Genomic DNA, 19,451 nt, shown 5'->3' on the forward strand with positions numbered 1-19,451 from the left:
ATCAGGTATTAACCCCTCATTTCTCCCATTCCAGGTTATAGACATGAACGAGTACCAGAGAAGACGGTTTACCTCCAGGATCATTGATTGTTTATTCAATACGGTGGCTGACAAAAAAATTGCTGTCCTGGGATTTGCGTTCAAAAAAGACACCGGAGACACGCGGTAATACACTTGTCTACTCTTCTTAGAAGCTTCGACGCATCTCCTGCCCAACTGCCCAAGTCCGCCTAGGTGCATTTGTGTGCGTCATTGCTGTGATTTCATAAAGGACGCACCATGCAGACTGGCGCGGTTCTCCCTCCGCACCAGGGCTGTCGTTCTTGTAGCTTTTTTTTTTATGATTTGTTTTTTAAATGAGTTTGATATGGACACGGACCTGTAAATTAAAGATGACCTGTTTTTTTTGTTTTAACTTGTGTATAAATCTTTTCCAGAGAGTCCTCCAGTATCTATATTAGTAAGTACCTCATGGATGAAGGCGCCAAGCTTCACATCTACGACCCCAAAGTCCCAAGAGAACAAATAATCATGGACCTGTCCCATCCCGGAGTGGCTGCTGATGACCGGGGTAGGTGCATAGATACAGAAATAACAAGGACACATATTGCATGTGGAATATATGAACGGATTTGTGATGGCAGTTAGGGGTAAATTTACTGATGGGAGTTCTGTCACATGGGCTGTTGCTATGGGCAACCAATCAGAATCTACTTCTTTATTTAGCACCTTCTAGAACACAGGTCTTCAACCTGTGGCCCTCCAGATGTTGTGGAACTACATGTCCCAGCATGCCCTGAGGATTTTTGGCATGCTCTTATAGGAAAAAAAATTTGCAATGCATGTTGGAACATGTAGATTCACAACATCTGGAGGGCCACAGGTTGAAGACCCATGTTCTAGAAGATAATAGTTAGTAATTTAAAATTTAATTTAAATTAAAATTGTCGTAATTTTACCGGGTCAACTAATTAATTTACTACCTAACCATAACTTCTGGTTGTGGCAATGGCTGCTGTCAGTCCTTCCTCATGCTTCATATATTCTGCAGGAGACTTAGGACACAGTACAAATGGTAGCAGAACTCGCCCATCTGAGGCCCTCACCCCCCATTTGTGCATTTTTGTACACTGCCTTGTGGCGCTGTGAACAAGGTTCTGCGAATCCAGCAGTACTGTGCTGCTCTCACCTGGGGGAACATTGTGGCCAATAGGATTGACCTCTTAGGTGGAGATTATCCAACCTTCTAAAGCAGAGTGTTTGTCAGACTGTTCTCCAGACCTGAAACGGTTCACGTCTTCCATTGTTGTCACCATATAAATTGTGACCATTTGTCACACACCTGAGTGATCTGGAAAAAGTGACCTGTTCAGGATCCTGAGGACCAGGATACAGAAACGCCACTACATTATGTAGCCAGACACAGATGTATGGCAAACTATCACAGATCCACAGGGGACTTGGAACACATGATTTGTATGGGTCCTGAGGATCAGGGTTGAGAAATGCCCTGTAAAATGATAGCTATTATATGATTGGTTACATGTTTTCTTTTAAAGGACTAATTTACATCTCCCCATATTATTCCTTAACATGCATAATTGTACTGTATAATACTAGGTCTGTTTGCAGTGCTCTGAGGCTCAGAACCCCATAGGGCAGACTTAGTTAAGCGTGCAGCTCTGTCGGAACCTAGCACAATGAGGATGTGCATATAGAGGGTAATTACAAGGGCGAAATAAGATTGTGACACCTAGGGCCTTATTCTAGTTTACTCTTTCTGACAAAATCCTTCTTAGATGGACAAAACCATGTGCACTGCAGGGGGACAGATGTAAAAATTGCAGAGAGAATTACATTTGGGTGAGTTATTTTGTTTCTGTGCAGGGTAAATACTGACTGCTTTATTTTTACACTGCAAAATAGATCTCATTTTGAAGTAAACCCCACCCAAATCTAATTCTCTCTGCACCAGTAACATCTACCCCCCTGCAGTGCACATGGTTTTGTCCATCTAAGAAGGATTTTGTCAGAGTGAACTAGAATAAGGCCCCATAGTCTAGTCATCTTCTGTCTAGACTGCGGCAATACTCTCCTCACCGGTCTCGCTCGCTCCCATCTCACTCCCCTCCAATCTGTCCTTAACTCTGCAGCCAGGCTTATCTTCCTCTCCTGCCACTCTCCTTCACAAAATCTTGGTCCCATTCCCCTACAGAATCCTCTTCAAACTGCTCACCCTCACATATAGCGCCATCTCTAATTCTACTGCTCCATATATCTCCAACCTCATCTCCATTCTTACTCCCTCCTGCCTTTCCCATGCTAGAGTTCAGAACTTTGCACCCCTTGAGTGGAACGCACTCCCTTGCTCCATTAGACGCTCCCTGACCTTGCAAAGCTTCAAACGGGCACTGAAAACTCACCTATTAATCAAAGCGTACCCTTCCGCTGCATAACCTAGTCCTGAGGCTTGTCCTCTGACCCCTGCCACACGCCTTGACCATCTCTGCTTGCTTACATCCTGCTATCAACCCACCTCCCACTTGCCTGCACCTCATGCACTCTGTCTGTCTCCCCTTCCTATTAGATTGTAAGCTCCTCAGAGCAGGGCCCTCTTCCCTCCTGTTATCAAAGCCCTATTTTTCTTTACATTTCACTCACATCCCTCCCATACTCACACTGAGCGACCATCTTCATCTACATACTCATCTCCATCTTTGGCCACCAGCCCCTAGTAGTAAATTGATCACGTCCTCACTACTTACATCTAAGCTGTGGTGTTTTTGTTTTTGTCTCCCTGTCCTGTTCCATTGTATGCCCATTATACAGCGCTGCGAAACAATTGTGGCACCTTTATAAATAGAATAGAATAATATTGTGACAGTGGGGATTACACCGTTTGTTTCTTCTGTTTAGTGGAGAAGTTGGTGCACATATCGGCAGACCCGTATGAAGCCTGTGAGACTGCCCATGCTATGGTTATCTGCACGGAGTGGGACATGTTTAAGGTGAGAAGTGACATGTGGCGCCACGTGCTTTGTTACATATCAGATTTGTGAACACTGACGTTTTGTGAGATGCCATCTAAACGCGTCTTTATTTTCTTGTTGGCAGGAGCTGGATTTCAATCGTATCCACGCCAAGATGCTGAAACCAGCATTTATATTCGATGGGAGGAGAGTTCTAGATGACCTCCATGGGGAGCTGCAGAACATTGGGTTCCAGGTACATCTATACAACTACAACATTACATTGTTCACCATTTAACGCACCAAGTGATACCAGTATAAGGCCAGAGGTTCTTCAATCAGGATGCCATAGTAAGAATAAATAATCTATTCTGGGTCGAGTATAAATAGAGTTTATCAGAACAACTGTCCAAATGACCTAGTCTCAGGGTTTGAGAGGTGTATCTTATGTATTCCAGAAGTTCTAGAGGTTTTAGTGAGACCTACAGATGGATCAGCTCTCATTAGAGCTGCTCTAGGCGATAGAATCGCCAGCTGGCAGAAGGGGGCGTGCGCACACGAGACACTTATGCCCCCGTTCTGATGGAGTCCGCTCCTGCCCGTCTCCCTGAAGCGGAGACGGGCAGGGATTCCGCCATCCGCCGCCGAGTGAAGGGGATGCGTGTCCCCGTCAGATGCAGCGCCTCTCCTCTGGCGATTTTCCTGGGCTCACTTAGAGGTGCTACATCTGTAATAGCAAGTGTGTATTTCTCAAGCAAAATAAAGCATTAAAGGCACGGGTGTATGTGAGTTGTGCCTAACTTGTATTGGCATGTACGCTAACGGTGCAATCCTATGTATTGCGGTCTGTTCCTTAGTTTAAAACCTAAGGATTACAACATCCATGGATCGCTGCCTTCGTTCTGATGTCATTTTAAGCGTCTGAACATTTTCTTTACTTTTTAATACCTTCATAAAGCTAATAAGGAGAAAATTGCTTCTAAGCGCATGTTTTCCGGGTGTAATAAATTACAAAATAAAAAGTAGTTACGGCATAAGATGATGAATCCGTCCTGTGGGTGAGGCAGGCTGTTATATGGGCGTAACTGTACAGTCATTCTGCAATTTGGACATAACTGACCAAGGGGAATAGGTTAATCTCTGCTTTTGCTCAGCATGACTCCTACTGAGCCCGGCCAGACACTGAGGCAGACTCCTACTGAGCCCGGCCAGACACTGAGGCAGACTCCTACTGACGGAGCCCAGACTCCATAATATAAGATTGCAGCAACGTTTAAAACTCCACGCTAACTTTTTTTTTTTTATAAAGTTAAAAGGCTGAGCGCACATTATTGCGTTATTGTATTTGGCTTCGTCTAAGAGAACTACTCCATGTATTTGCCAAGTTCATTGCATCCTCTCTGTGCAGGAGTCCACATTACTGGCTGACTGTGTACTTTGGCTCTCATTCAGGTTGGATTGTTTATGCCAAGCTGCTTGCTATCCTTAGCAAAGCAAATGTAAGATTTAGGGGGGTATTCAATACCGGGGCAGGACTGTCGATCTGTCCCGACAGCCGTGACCCTATTTTGGTCTACCGCATATCGCCAGGCGGGATTCAATGTTCTGCCTGCCGATTGACAAAATGGGGGTCGTGTCAGCGCAGACGCTTGTGTATTGTCGAGATTCGTCCGTGATCGTGACAATTCATGTCCGTTATCGGCGAAACGGGCCAGACAGCTTTTAAAGTCGGGCCTGTTCTGTCGATCTGCCTCTTCAATGCTGTCGGGCAAGACCGCACTGAATAGGTGCCCTCCGCTATTTCCCCTGTCCAAAATAGTGGCGGGGATTGAATAGCCCCCCTTAAGCTTATGAGCAGGGCCCTCCTACCTCTATATCGGTCTGTTACTACCCAGTTTGTTTTATCACGGTTTCCAATTGTAAACGCAACTTAATATGCTGCGCTATATAAGAAACTAAATAAATAAATGAGGTGCGTACTACCTCCTTTCTGCGCTTGTGATTGCTAAAACTGCAACGTGATCGCAGTTCAGGGTGAATATCTTGACCATCGGCCACAATGTTCATCTGTGACTCCAGCCCGAGTAAGTCTGACTATACTGATGCTTGCATATGCAGGGGGATTTGCAAGGCCAAATAAAACTGCATTGTAGACGCAGTACAGCCACAGATGTGGATGACATGCCCCCGTTTCCCCGAATGCCAGCCATTGCTTTCTCGTGCTTCTCCCTGAACACATCTGCCTGCCAATCGGTCAGAGACGTTCACAATACAGCTATGCCATCGGCATGACCCGTTCTGCACATGGTCCTGCGCCGGCACAGATTCCTGATTTATTGTGAAGCTGTGTATTTGCGATCCAACCTGAATGAGGGCCTTTATTTGCAGTGGGGCTTTGTGCTCTGTGCTGCTTAAGTTCAGGGCCACAAAGGACATTGCACTAAGTTGACTCTGGCTTGCTGGCATGTATGATGTGAATGTTCTGCAGACTGAAATCCTCATATGTTTTGTTAGTTGCTCCACACTCACAACTGTTGTAACATTTACAGGCATGTGGTTAGTGATCCGTGCTGTAAATGCAGATGAGTTTGGGTGGGGAACAGGGATACTTTAGAGCCCTCAATAAAGCAAATAATACATGTTCTTAATCCAATTATAATTTTGTAAGGAAACTATTATCTTACACTATATCAGTCTTTCCATCTTAAGCATAATGACCGCCATCTACAGGCCAAGTGAATGTATTGCGTGTGACAAAAAAAATGGGTTAATGTATTAAAATATAATTTTTGGTACTTGTGGAGTATCACGGCTCCCATCGTATGGCATCGTATGCCATATGTAGTGGCATACGATGCGATGCGATTTTTACCGATTTTTGGTCAAAAATCGTATGCGATCGCATCGGATGCCATACGATGCGATGCGATGGCATACGTTTTTGATCTTAAATGCATTAAAATTAGTATGAAACATGTTAATTGGCCCCCAACTGTCATTTTTCACTGTGTACCACCCCCAAAATCAACGCCAACCCGAAGCGTGGCGAGCGCAACGAGCCCGCGTCCTACGACCTTTTCATACCCCACTATCCACGTCGGCGTGGAGTTGAGAATAGAAAGTGTGGCGAGGGGACGCGGATACCTGTGAAGCCTGCGAGGGGACGCGTATAGCTGTGAAGGTATCCGCGTCCCCTCGCGGGGCTCGCCACACTTTCTGTTCTCAACTCCATGCCGACGTGGATAGTGGGGGTATGAAAAGGTCGTAGGACGCGTACCGCCGCCCCTCGCGGGCTCGCTGCGCTCGCCACGCTTCGGGTTGACGTTGATAGTGGGGGTGGTACACTATGAAAAATGGCATTTGGGGGCATTTCACATGTTTACTACACATTTTGATGCATTTCAGTGCAAAATCGGGTGCGATCGCATCGCATGCGATTTGATCGTATGCGATGCGATTTTTTTATCATACGATCAGCATACGATCAAGGTCGTGGAAGCCGTGATACTCCACAAGTACCTAATTTTTTTTTTATTTTTTTTTCGGGTCCCATTTCTCCAGCAATATCGTGAGGAAGCAGGCAACCATCATCTAAATGTATTATGCTGCTCAGGGGAGATGAGCGCAGCCTTTTCTCTTTTTATATATCGGCACTGCTGCAGCGCTACTGTGCATGCGCCCTTTTAAAAAGCCAGCGCACTCTCCTCCAGCTGGCTGTACTGGTCATGCTTGAGATCTCGCTATTATTGTGATATCTCCTGCGTAGTCTGGAGCTGGCAACAGGGACCGGGTGACAATAGCTCGGGGCTGGGGATCTGGAAGAAGCGCTGATTTTTCGTCTAATACTTGCCTGCACATGGATGGTACATAAGGGTATGGGCAAGAGGACAATAAACTTAGCGCTAATCGTTAGTGAAGAAAGCAAATCTCTCCCCCATTAACAGCCTCTTCATACATTTGGAGGAATCAGTAATTGTCAAAAATAAGGAGCGCTATGTGCATAAAGCACATCAGCACTTATTCAGATCTGTTAGCGGTACAAATTTGTTCTCAAAATGGGCAAAGCCATGTGCACTGCAGGTGGTGGGCCGATGTAACATGTGCAGAGAGAGTTACATGTGCGTGGGGTGTGTTGAAACTGAAATCTAAATCGCAGTGTAAAAATAATGCAGCCAGTATTTACCATGCACAGAAACAAAATAACTCACCCCAATGTAACTCTCTGCACGTTACATCTGTTCCACCTGCAGTGCACATGGTTTTGCCCATTTTGAGATCAAATTTGTACTGCGATCAGATCTGAATAAGGGCCATAGCGCAGCTTCATACATCTACCCCCATAGTGCCTTAATATTATTATTATTATTACCATATATACTCGAGTATAAGCCGAGTTTTTCTGGCTTTTTTATTTTATTTTTGCCCCCCTCGGCTTATACTCGAGTCAGTGGCTTTTTACATAGGCGCGGCTATGGCAACATGGCCGCCAGCCTCCTGCACTGAGGAAATGTCTAGTGCAGGAGGCCTGGCCGCTGTAGAGTGGAGCCGGGCAGCGCTGTGGAGTTGGACGGCCGGACGCAGGAGCAGGTCAGCAGTGGTGGCCGCCGCGCACCCCCCGGTATTATTATACAGGAAAATTTACCAGTAGCTGCTGCATTTCCCACCCTAGGCTTCTACTCGAGTCAATAAGTTTTCCCATTTTTTTTGTGGTAAAATTAGGTGCCTCGGCTTATATTCTGGTTGACTTACACTCGAGTATATACGGTATTTATTCTTTTAGTTATGTTATAATAATTTATTTTATTTTTTTTATTTTAAGGTTGAAACCATTGGGAAAAAGGTGGCGACTAAGAGAATCCCGTTCACACCAACAGCCGACATCCCCAAGTTTAGCCTTACAGATCTACCTATCAAGAAGGCCAGAGTATAAGCTGCGCTGGGAGATATTTAGGTTACAAGGATTTGAACATGTCATGTCTGTGGGCTGACCAGTAGGTCTGCAGTATTCCTCTATGCTCCTCAGGTAACAGAGAGGTTACTTCTAGGTACATTGCATGGTTAATAATTCATTAGCATCAATAGATAATTTATTTGTACATAATTCACCTTCCCCACTGCACAGTCTGGGATATAGCTTTCAAAACCCACAATTATGGAGACCAAACAGACAGATTTTGTAATAGAGCTAGCGAATGTAATTTTTATTTTTAATAAAAATATATAAACAAGGGTATTGCAGTCATTACAGCATGCTCTTCCTTTGCAAAACTGGACTATTTCTAAACTTTTTTTTCTATTTGGATATTTAAAGGAACGTTTTGGATCAAATCTATTTTTGGAACATTTTGTATTTTTATAATCCTGTATCGAGCATCTGGACTATCGCGCCCATTAAAGGGGGTTTGTCGAATCGTGAAAACTCAAACTATTTTTTTAAATGATATCTGTAGTCTGATTATTAGGCTCTTGGCAATACGGTATGTGTGGATGCATTGCCAGCTACACCTGTGACCGGTTCCGGGCCTGGCCAGCATCCTGCAACCGTAGAACAAATGTAACTTAGAACATGGTTCTTTTCTAGATTGTAATACACAGACTGGATTCCTTTCTGCAGACGGAAGAGAAATAATGAAACTATATATGATTTACTTAGATTAAAGTCATTTTGGGCCTTTTTTTAATCTGAACAGATAGGAACAGTACACTCTGTACTTGTTACAGGTTCTAAAATGCATGGTAAACTGGGAAATTCATCCATTGCCCATATATTAGTCATTGTAATACTGTATCTGTTCCTTATATACAGTGCAGCCAGAAAGTCTGTCTGCTGAACTAACTTTCATCCTATGGGTTCACTTTGTGTCTCGTTCCTAGTGAATGTACATTCACGTGTATGTTGCTTATTCCTTTAGTCAACCCATAAGAGGACTGGACCCACGGTGCATATGGGCACACGTGTCTTCCAGGCTTTGCCATGTTCCCAATATGTCTCTTATGGATACAAGGTATCTTTGTCATTTGTTGACCACCCTACCAGGTAACCAGGCAGAGTATGTCGCCACCCTAGGGACATTGTTATTCTTCATTTATGGTATATTCATCAATGTAATATTTGCAATAAAGAATTTGTAGCAGTCTTTGTGTTTTATTGTGGTTTCTGAGCTGCCATGTCAAATAGTCTGACCTACATTTATCGTACCATTGTCAACCAGTACTGATGTCAGGTCTGCTAATACAGGTTGAGTATCCTTTATCTAAAATGATTGGGACCTAAAGAATTTGGGATAACAGATTATTCCGTATTTCAGAATATTTTTACATTTCAATGATGTATCTTGCATTTATGTACAAACACATGAAATACACACATTTTTTATTTGTGCATAAAACAAGGTTTCAAAACATGAAACAAAGTTTGTGTCCTATCTCAGGCACTGATGTTGAATGCCCAGCAATAATTTTCTTGCACATATTTAGTGCCAGTTACATATCATATCCTCATTAGTGCCAGTTACATATTATGTCCTCACTAGTGCTGTTACAGATGTCCCCAGTAGTGCCAGTTACATATTATGTCCCCAGTAGTGCCAGTTACATATCATGTCCTCACTAGTGCTGTTACAGACGTCCCCAGTAGTGCCAGTTACATATTATGTCCTCACTAGTGCTGTTACAGATGTCCCCATTAGTGCCGGTTACATATTATGTCCTCACTAGTGCTGTTACATATCATGTCCTCACTAGTGCTGTTACAGATGTCCCCAGTAGTGCCAGTTACATATTATGTCCTCAGTATTGCTGTTACAGATGTCCCCGGACGGTAGTGTCAGTTACTTATCATGTCCTCACTAGTGCTGTTACAGATGTCCCCATTAGTGCCAGTTACATATTATGTCCTCAGTATTGGTGTTACAGATGTCCCCAGTAGTGCCAGTTACATATTATGTCCTGAGTATTGGTGTTACTGTTGTCCCCAGTAATGCCAGTTACATATTATGTCCTCAGTATTGGTGTTACAGATGTCCCCGGTAGTGCCAGTTACATATTATGTCCTCAGTATTGCTGTTACAGATGTCCCCAGTAGTGACCGTTACATATTATGTCCTCACTAGTGCTGTTACAGATGTCCCAAGTAGTGCCAGTTAGGTATTATGTCCTCACTAGTGCTGTTACAGATGTCCCCAGAAGTGCCAGTTACATATTATGTCCTCACTAGTGCTGTTACAGATGTCCCCATTAGTGCCAGTTACATATTATGTCCTCACTAGTGCTGTTACAGATGTCCCCAGTAGTGCCAGTTACATATTATGTCCTCAGTATTGCTGTTACAGATGTCCCCGGTCAGAGGCGTACCTATATATTTGTGGGCCCCATAGCAAAAGTTTGTAAAGGCCCCCTATTTAGCAACTGATGGGGATAAATGTATGTAAAACATATTACTAGACAGAAAAGATGGGCCCCCTTCAGCTCTGGGCCCCATAGCAGCTGCACCCCTTGCACCTATGGTAGTTACGCCCTTGTCCCCGGTAGTGTCAGTTACTTATCATATCCTCACCAGTGCTGTTACAGATGTCCCCATTAGTGCCAGTTACATATTATGTCCTCAGTATTGGTGTTACAGATGTCCCTAGTAGTGCCAGTTACATATTATGTCCTCAGTATTGGTGTTACAGATGTCCCCAGTAGTGCCAGTTACATATTATGTCCTCAGTATTGATGTTACAGATGTCCCCGGTAGTGCCAGTTACATATTATGTCCTCAGTATTGCTGTTACAGATGTCCCCAGTAGTGACCGTTACATATTATGTCCTCACTAGTGCTGTTACAGATGTCCCCAGTAGTGCCAGCTACATATTATGTCCTCACTAGTGCTGTTACAGATGTCCCCAGTAGTGCCAGTTAGGTATTATATCCTCACTAGTGCTGTTACAGATGTCCCCAGAAGTGCCAGTTACATATTATGTCCTCACTAGTGCTGTTACAGATGTCCCCAGTAGTGCCAGTTACATATTATGTCCTCACTAGTGCTGTTACAGATGTCCCCAGTAGTGCCAGTTACATATTATGTCCTCACTAGTGCTGTTACAGATGTCCCCAGTAGTGCCAGTTACATATTATGTCCTCACTAGTGCTGTTACAGATGACCCCAGTAGTGCTTTTAGGGAAAAAAATTCACTTTCTGGAATTTATTGTATTCGGAATAATTTGGATAACGGATATTTGGATACTCAACCTGTAACAGTAAATATATTCATTTTGTGTAATCTATATATCACCATACATATCCAACTGGTAGAAGGCACACACAGAGCCAACAGCAATATATATTTACCATCCCTACACCAATATCACACTGATCACTATGCACAAGTGTCACCAATATTATCTACCTGACTCTTATTCCTATACACCCAGTCGCACACAAATATGTGTTGCATAATAAATTGGCTCCGTTCACTTGCATCCGTGGCGTATTGAACCTAGATGTATGAGGGCACATCTCCACAGATTAAGGCACATATGCTTGAGCATGTATATCCTTAAAACCTGTACTGTTAAACTGCCTTGAGAGCAGAGTTCTGTAGCCTCTGTATTATTGGCTGGACGATCTATTGGGCAAATGGTCGTGTTTGATTAGTGCAGGGAATAGCCAATGGGAATTGGGTGCTTATTTGAATATTTTTCCATTTTGTTCCCAAGACAGAAGACCTTAAATGTCATCTTCATGTGCTCGTGTCACAGTGATCTCTCGCTCACCAGTTACAGCTTTCACAAGAATACTCCTACGTCTATATCAGACATTTCCTAGAGATTAATCTTGCTGAGAAATCGCAGTTCGTTATGCAGATTACACAGGATCATAATCTGGGGCAGATGTACTAAGCCTAGAGTGATACAGTGCAGAGCGATAAAGTACCATCAAAAACTAAACTCATTTTTCAAACCCATTCTAGAACATAAAAAGGAAAACCAGTGGGCGCCTTCTGTACACTAAAATAATTTAATAAACAATACACATAACATATATCACAAATCGCGAAAGTATAAAACAATAACTTTGCATGCATGCAAAAAAGCAAAAAAAAAAAAAAAAAATATATATATATATATATATATATATATATATATATATATATATATATATATATATATATATATATATATACTAAAAAGCCATTTCAAAGGCAGCAGACAAGGGAGGGGGTGTGGTCATTCAGGACACTAATTATTATGTAGGGGAAGCAAAACGTCAACTGGCTGACAGTAAATTTTACAAGATCCTTAAAAATAACCCAATGATGCAATACCAGGAGGAATTTAAAACACTCCTGGAGAATGCGGTAACTGATAATGTCATTACAAAGGACGAATTTTGGTTCCTCGACCCCCTCCACTCGGTCACCCCCATTTTCTATCACTTGCCTAAAATACACAAGACGCTTCACAATCCACCGGGACGACCTATAATTTTTGGTATTGGGGGACTTACTTCTAACCTTTCACAATTTATTGATAGTTATTTGCAGCCACGCGCCTCCTATCTGAGATCCCATATCAAGGACACCACCCACTTCATCCAAATGGTGGAGGGTATAGGGTGGCATCATGAGTACCAACTGGTGACATGCGATGTCCAGGCATTGTATACCAACATTCCCCATCAAAATGGGGTCCTGGCAGTGGATGAAACCCTTAGGAGAGGTATGGGGATCTCAGAGGGGAGCCGAGCATTTATTCTAGCTTCTATTAAATTCATTCTGTCACATAATCACTTTCTTTTTGATCACTGTCACTATCAACAGGTCCTCGGTACAGCGATGGGGACTAGGTTCGTGCCCAGTTTCGCTAACATCTTCATGGGAAAATTTGAGGACCAACACATTTGGAATGGGGACTGGGCAGCGAACCTGGTCCTCTATGGTCGCTATATCGACGACCTGTTCTTTATTTGGCACGGGAGCACTGATTCGATTAATGATTTTGTTATGCACTTAAATAATAACACTTATGGTTTATCCTTCACATGCACTCACCACCCCACACATTTGAGTTTCCTTGACGTAACGGTGGAGGTGATAGGAGGAATGTTGACAGTTGCTGGCTAAAAAAAAACAGTTGACGTATGTAGCTTTATACCCTACTCTAGCAATCATAAAAAAAGCTGGCTCAACAAAGGGCCAACTACAAAGAATCAGGCGCAACTGTACGTCTGATGCCAAATTTCTAGAACAAACACATCATTTTAGAGTTTAAAGGCCGAGAATACCCTCAGGCCATATTGGATGAGGCCTTGGAGTACACTGGTAATCTAGATAGGAGTAAAATTATTGACCGTAAAAACAAACAGAGAGAGAAAATAAAAATGAAAGTAGGGATGGAAGGATTGGTAAAGAATGCTTCATTTCCAAATATAATGTGGCTGCCAATAAGATTTCAAATATAATCAAATGGAACTATAAATTGCTTAGTACGGATCCCATCCTTCTGACCAATCTAGAAAAAGAGCCATCTATCATTTTCAAACGAGCACGTAATTTAAAAAATATACTAGCACCAAGCTTCTTTAAATCGGACACTAAAAAGGTAGGAGCACAAAGCACAATTGTGGGCCCTAAAATAGTAGGATTCCATAGATGTAACCATGCACAATGCATAACCTGTAAACCTGTAATTAATAAGACACAGAAGATCACATCCACAAATCTGGAAAAAACGTTAAATATCGAATCATTTATAAACTGCACCACTAACTATGTAATATACCTACTAATATGCTCTTGCAATATCTACTATGTAGGCCGCACTATTCGCCCTCTGAAGGTTAGAGTGTTGGAGCAATATTATAAAGAAATGTACAAACCATAGTGTCCCCCGCCACTTTGCGGAGGTTCATGACAGTGACCCTGCAAATCTAAGAGTCGTGGGTTTAGAGCACATAGCAACGACAAGCCGTGGAGGAGACAGGTTCAGGAATCTGTGCCGACAGGAAGTGGCATGGATACTGAAGCTGCAGACACTAAAACCCCATGGCCTAAACGAAACTATAGATCTTGAATTTATCTGACCCCTGCTCTTCTGATGTCTGGTACTTTCTATTAGGCCAGTCCCTCACTGCTGTCTATGAAAAGTCCCCTATATATAATGGGTGATATGTGCACCTCACAACCGAGCCCCTATCATGCACTCAGATAGAACACTAGATGCATTTCCCTTTCTTCTTTTCCTCCCCCCCCCCCTTCATTTATTTATTGTTTTCCTCTCCATCTTCTCATCTCGTTTTTGAGTATGGCAAAATGTACATCATGTAGAAGCATGACCACAGCCAAGTGGTAGCGGCATGGAAAGTGATACTATATTTTCTAAATTAGAAGAACATATATGAAAATAGATGACCCTAGAACCAACTCAGTAGGAGCCAGGATTGTTAATAAATTGCCAGCTTGGGCTTTATCTCTACATTGGTTATTTTTATCGGTATTTTTATTTATTGTCATTTTCATATTTTTTATTATTATTTTTATTTATTTTCATCTTTATTATTTATTATTTTTTATATTTAATATTTTATTTATTTATTATTTAATATTTATTACTATATTTTTTATTATCTATCATTTAGTATTTACTATTTTTTATTCTCATTTTTATTGTGCTATTTTGCTATTTGTACTATCTCCCACTCAGTATCTTTTTGGATAATACTCTCTATGATTTTTCATAAACGTATATATACCTTTAAGTCTAATACTCGCTAAGTTTTCCTTTTTTCCCGAAGCCAGAAGCCGGCCTGCTTCATAGGCACATAGAATAGAAACAACCCTTAGATTAAGGACAATTGCTATGCACACTACGTTTCCAAGTGGACATATAGACACTGAATACCTGTGTCCATTGTTTTGATGTCGACAAGACCTAGGAAATGAAGGTCCCTTTAAGACTAAACCTGTGAAATAGACCTTTCCCTACCAGAGCTAAGCCGTTATATGTCTGGCACGAATAGAGCTTTAGAACATACCTATGCATTTGGTATTTGACAATTATTAACCCCTTCCTGACAGAGCCAGTTTTTGCGTTCCTGACAGAGCCCTTTTTTTCAAATCTGACATGTATCACTTAAGTGGGGATAACTTTTTTTTGCTTTTACTTATCCCAGTGATTTTGAGATTGTTTTTTCGTGACACATTGTACTTCAAATTAGTGGTAAATTTGGGTCGATACAGTCTGTGTTTTTTTGTGAAAAATACCAAAATGTCGTGAAAAAATGGAAAATTTTGCAATTTGCAAAATGTTAAATTTTCTGCTTGTGAGACAAATAATCATACCACTCAAAATAGTTAATAACTAACATAGACCATATGTCTACTTTATGTTTCCATCATTATTTCAACTTCCTTTTAATTTTTTTGGACACTAGGAGGCTTACAATATGAATAGCAAATTCTCAAATTTTCAAGAAAATTTCAAACACTGATTTTTTTAGGGACCAGTTCAGTTCTGATGTGACTTTGAGGGACTTGTATGTGAGACACCCCCATAAATGATACCATTTCAAAAACTGCACCCCTCACAGTATTCAAAACAGCATTTTGGAAGTTTGTTAACCCTTTAGGTGTTTCACAGGAATTAAAACAAAGTGTAGGTGAAATTTCAAAATTTCATTTTTTTTTTGCAGATTTGCAATTTTAATACATTTTTCTAAGGAACACAGTACATTTTACTAGTGAAATGTGACTAAAAATTGATTCCCCCAATTCTTTTGTTTTCATAAATATCCTATATGTGGCCCTAGTGTGCACGTTGACCAAACCACAGGCTTCATAATAGAAGGAGCACCTACTTGATTTTGGAGCCTCCTTTTTATGAGATTATTTTTTAGGCACCATGTAGGTTTCTAGGCACCATAAGATGCTAAAATTTAGGAACCCCCCCACAAGTGACCCCATTTTGCAAACTACACCCCTCAGGGAATTCATCTAGGGGTATAGTGTACATTTCAAACCCCCAGGGGTTTCACCAATTGTGGTACAACTGGGCAGTGAAAATGAAAAATTAAATTTTTTACACAAAAATGCAGTTCTGGCTCAAAATTTTTCATTTTCAGAAGGTATGAAGGAGAAAAAGCACCCCAAAATCTGTGCCCCAATTTCTCCCGAGTACGGCAATGCCTCACATGTGACCAAAAAATACCATTTGGGTGCATGGCAGGACTCAGAAAGGAAGGAGTGATTTTTGGATTTTGCAGCTCAGATTCTGGTGGAATTTTGGTGGGTGCTATGTTGCATTAGCAAGACCCCCCAAGCACCAATACAGTGGAACCCCCCCACAAGTGACCCCATTTTGCAAACTACACCCCTCAGGGAATTCATCTAGGGGTATAGTGTACATTTCAAACCCCCAGGGGTTTCACCAATTTTGATACAACTGGGCAGTGAAAATGAAAAATTACATTTTTTTTACACAAAAATGCAGTTCTGGCTCAAAATTTTTCATTTTCATAAGGTATGAAGGAGAAAAAGCACCCCAAAATCTGTGCCCCAATTTCTCCCGAGTATGGCAATGCCTCATATGTGACCAAAAAATACCAGTTGGGTGCATGGCAGGACTCAGAAGGGAAGGAGTGATTTTTGGTGGTGGAATGTTGGTGGGTGCTATGTCGCATTAGCAAGACCCCCACAGCACCAATACAGTGGAACCCCCCCACAAGTGACCCCATTTTGCAAACTACACCCCTCAGGGAATTCATCTAGGGGTATAGTGTACATTTCAAACCCCCAGGGGTTTCACCAATTTTGATACAACTGGGCAGTGAAAATGAAAAATTACATTTTTTTACACAAAAATGCAGTTCTGGCTCAAAATTTTTCATTTTCAGAAGGTATGAAGGAGAAAAAGCACCCCAAAATCTGTGCCCCAATTTCTCCCGAGTACGGCAATGCCTCACATGTGACCAAAAAATACCATTTGGGTGCATGGCAGGACTCAGAAGGGAAGGAGTGATTTTTGGATTTTGCAGCTCAGATTCTGGTGGAATTTTGGTGGGTGCTATGTCGCATTAGCAAGACCCCCCAAGCACCAATACAGTGGAACCCCCCCACAAGTGACCCCATTTTGCAAACTACACCCCTCAGGGAATTCATCTAGGGGTATAGTGTACATTTCAAACCCCCAGGGGTTTCACCAATTTTGATACAACTGGGCTGTGCAAATGCAAAATTACATTTTTTACACAAAAATGCAGTTCTGGCTCAAAATTTTTCATTTTCACAAGGAATGAAGGAGACAAAGCACCCCAAAATCTGTGCCCCAATTTCTCCCGAGTACGGCAATGCCTCACATGTGACCAAAAAATACCATTTGGGTGCATGGCAGGACTCAGAAAGGAAGGAGTGATTTTTGGATTTTGCAGCTCAGATTCTGGTGGAATGTTGGTGGGTGCTATGTTGCATTAGCAAGACCCCCCAAGCACCAATACAGTGGAACCCCCCCACAAGTGACCCCATTTTGCAAACTACACCCCTCAGGGAATTCATCTAGGGGTATAGTGTACATTTCAAACCCCCAGGGGTTTCACCAATTTTGATACAACTGGGCAGTGAAAATGAAAAATTACATTTTTTTACACAAAAATGCAGTTCTGGCTCAAAATTTTTCATTTTCATAAGGTATGAAGGAGAAAAAGCACCCCAAAATCTGTGCCCCAATTTCTCCCGAGTATGGCAATGCCTCATATGTGACCAAAAAATACCAGTTGGGTGCATGGCAGGACTCAGAAGGGAAGGAGTGATTTTTGGTGGTGGAATGTTGGTGGGTGCTATGTCGCATTAGCAAGACCCCCAAAGCACCAATACAGTGGAACCCCCCCACAAGTGACCCCATTTTGCAAACTACACCCCTCAGGGAATTCATCTAGGGGTATAGTGTACATTTCAAACCCCCAGGGGTTTCACCAATTTTGATACAACTGGGCAGTGAAAATGAAAAATTACATTTTTTTACACAAAAATGCAGTTCTGGCTCAAAATTTTTCATTTTCAGAAGGTATGAAGGAGAAAAAGCACCCCAAAATCTGTGCCCCAATTTCTCCCGAGTACGGCAATGCCTCATGTGTGACCAAAAAGTGGCAGGACTCAGAAGGGAAGGAGTGATATTTGGATTTTGCAGCACAAATTCTGGTGGAATGTTGGTGGGTGCTATGTCGCATTAGCAAGACCCCCAAAGCACCAATACAGTGGGACCACCCCACAAGTGACCCCATTTTGCAAACTACACCCCTCAGGGAATTCATCTAGGGGTATAGTGTACATTTCAAACCCCCAGGGGTTTCACCAATTTTGATACAACTGGGCAGTGAAAATGAAAAATTACATTTTTTTACACAAAAATGCAGTTCTGGCTCAAAATTTTTCATTTTCAGAAGGTATGAAGGAGAAAAAGCACCCCAAAATCTGTGCCCCAATTTCTCCCGAGTACGGCAATGCCTCATGTGTGACCAAAAAGTGGCAGGACTCAGAAGGGAAGGAGTGATATTTGGATTTTGCAGCACAAATTCTGGTGGAATGTTGGTGGGTGCTATGTCGCATTAGCAAGACCCCCAAAGCACCAATACAGTGGAACCACCCCACAAGTGACCCCATTTTGCAAACTACACCCCTCAGGGAATTCATCTAGGGGTATAGTGTACATTTCAAACCCCCAGGGGTTTCACCAATTTTGATACAACTGGGCAGTGAAAATGAAAAATTACACAAAAATGCAGTTCTGGCTCAAAATTTTTCATTTTCATAAGGTATGAAGGAGAAAAAGCACCCCAAAATCTGTGCCCCAATTTCTCCCGAGTATGGCAATGCCTCATATGTGACCAAAAAATACCAGTTGGGTGCATGGCAGGACTCAGAAGGGAAGGAGTGATTTTTGGATTTTGCAGCTCAGATTCTGGTGGAATGTTGGTGGGTGCTATGTGGCATTAGCAAGACCCCCGAAGCACGGTGAAATGATGAACCTAATAATCCATAGATGTGTGGTATATTTTAAAACACTCCTTTATACATAGGCCGGGTTTGTCGGGGCAAGTTTCACAGTGGAAAATAGTTTCCTTTCTTATTCCCTTTTTATAGCAAACTTTGCACCTTTTTTGTGTCCTGCCCTTTCTTGCAGTGGAGGGGATTTCGTTCGGAAAATGCTGCCCTGGTACAATACGGGGGCCAGTACTAGAAGTACTGGGGCCCTCTGCCTGCTGGTTCCCAAATACTAGGCCCTTTATGACTTCCTCTTGAAAGTGCATAAATGTCCCCCTCTGGCCGGTAGAACGGAATAGCACGTAAGCGTTATACAGTGCCATCTGGATGATATACACGGCCAGCTTCTTGTACCAGATTTTTGTTTTCCGCAGGGCACTGTACGGCTTCAGTACCTGATCTGAAAGATCCACTCCGCCCATGTACCTATTGTAATCCAGGATACAATTAGGTTTTGAGGTGTGG

The 19,451-nt window shown here is 42.3% G+C and overlaps 1 protein-coding gene across 1 annotated transcript in view; it reads left to right on the top strand.

Annotated features, from left to right (window-relative positions):
- UGDH (UDP-glucose 6-dehydrogenase) overlaps positions 1-9,106 on the top strand; it is a 27,516-nt gene extending 18,410 nt beyond the window's left edge. Inside the window, exons 8-12 of the mRNA XM_083158362.1 lie at positions 35-165; positions 438-571; positions 2,917-3,008; positions 3,115-3,225; positions 7,789-9,106. Coding sequence (XP_083014488.1) covers positions 35-165; positions 438-571; positions 2,917-3,008; positions 3,115-3,225; positions 7,789-7,899 — 579 coding nt within the window. The 3' untranslated portion in view covers positions 7,900-9,106. The remainder of the gene's footprint in view (positions 1-34; positions 166-437; positions 572-2,916; positions 3,009-3,114; positions 3,226-7,788) is intronic.
- Positions 9,107-19,451: the final 10,345 nt, after the last annotated feature.

Source organism: Crinia signifera, chromosome 1, assembly GCF_055691185.1.
Source record: "Crinia signifera chromosome 1, ASM5569118v1, whole genome shotgun sequence".
NCBI classification, from domain to species: domain Eukaryota; kingdom Metazoa; phylum Chordata; class Amphibia; order Anura; family Myobatrachidae; genus Crinia; species Crinia signifera.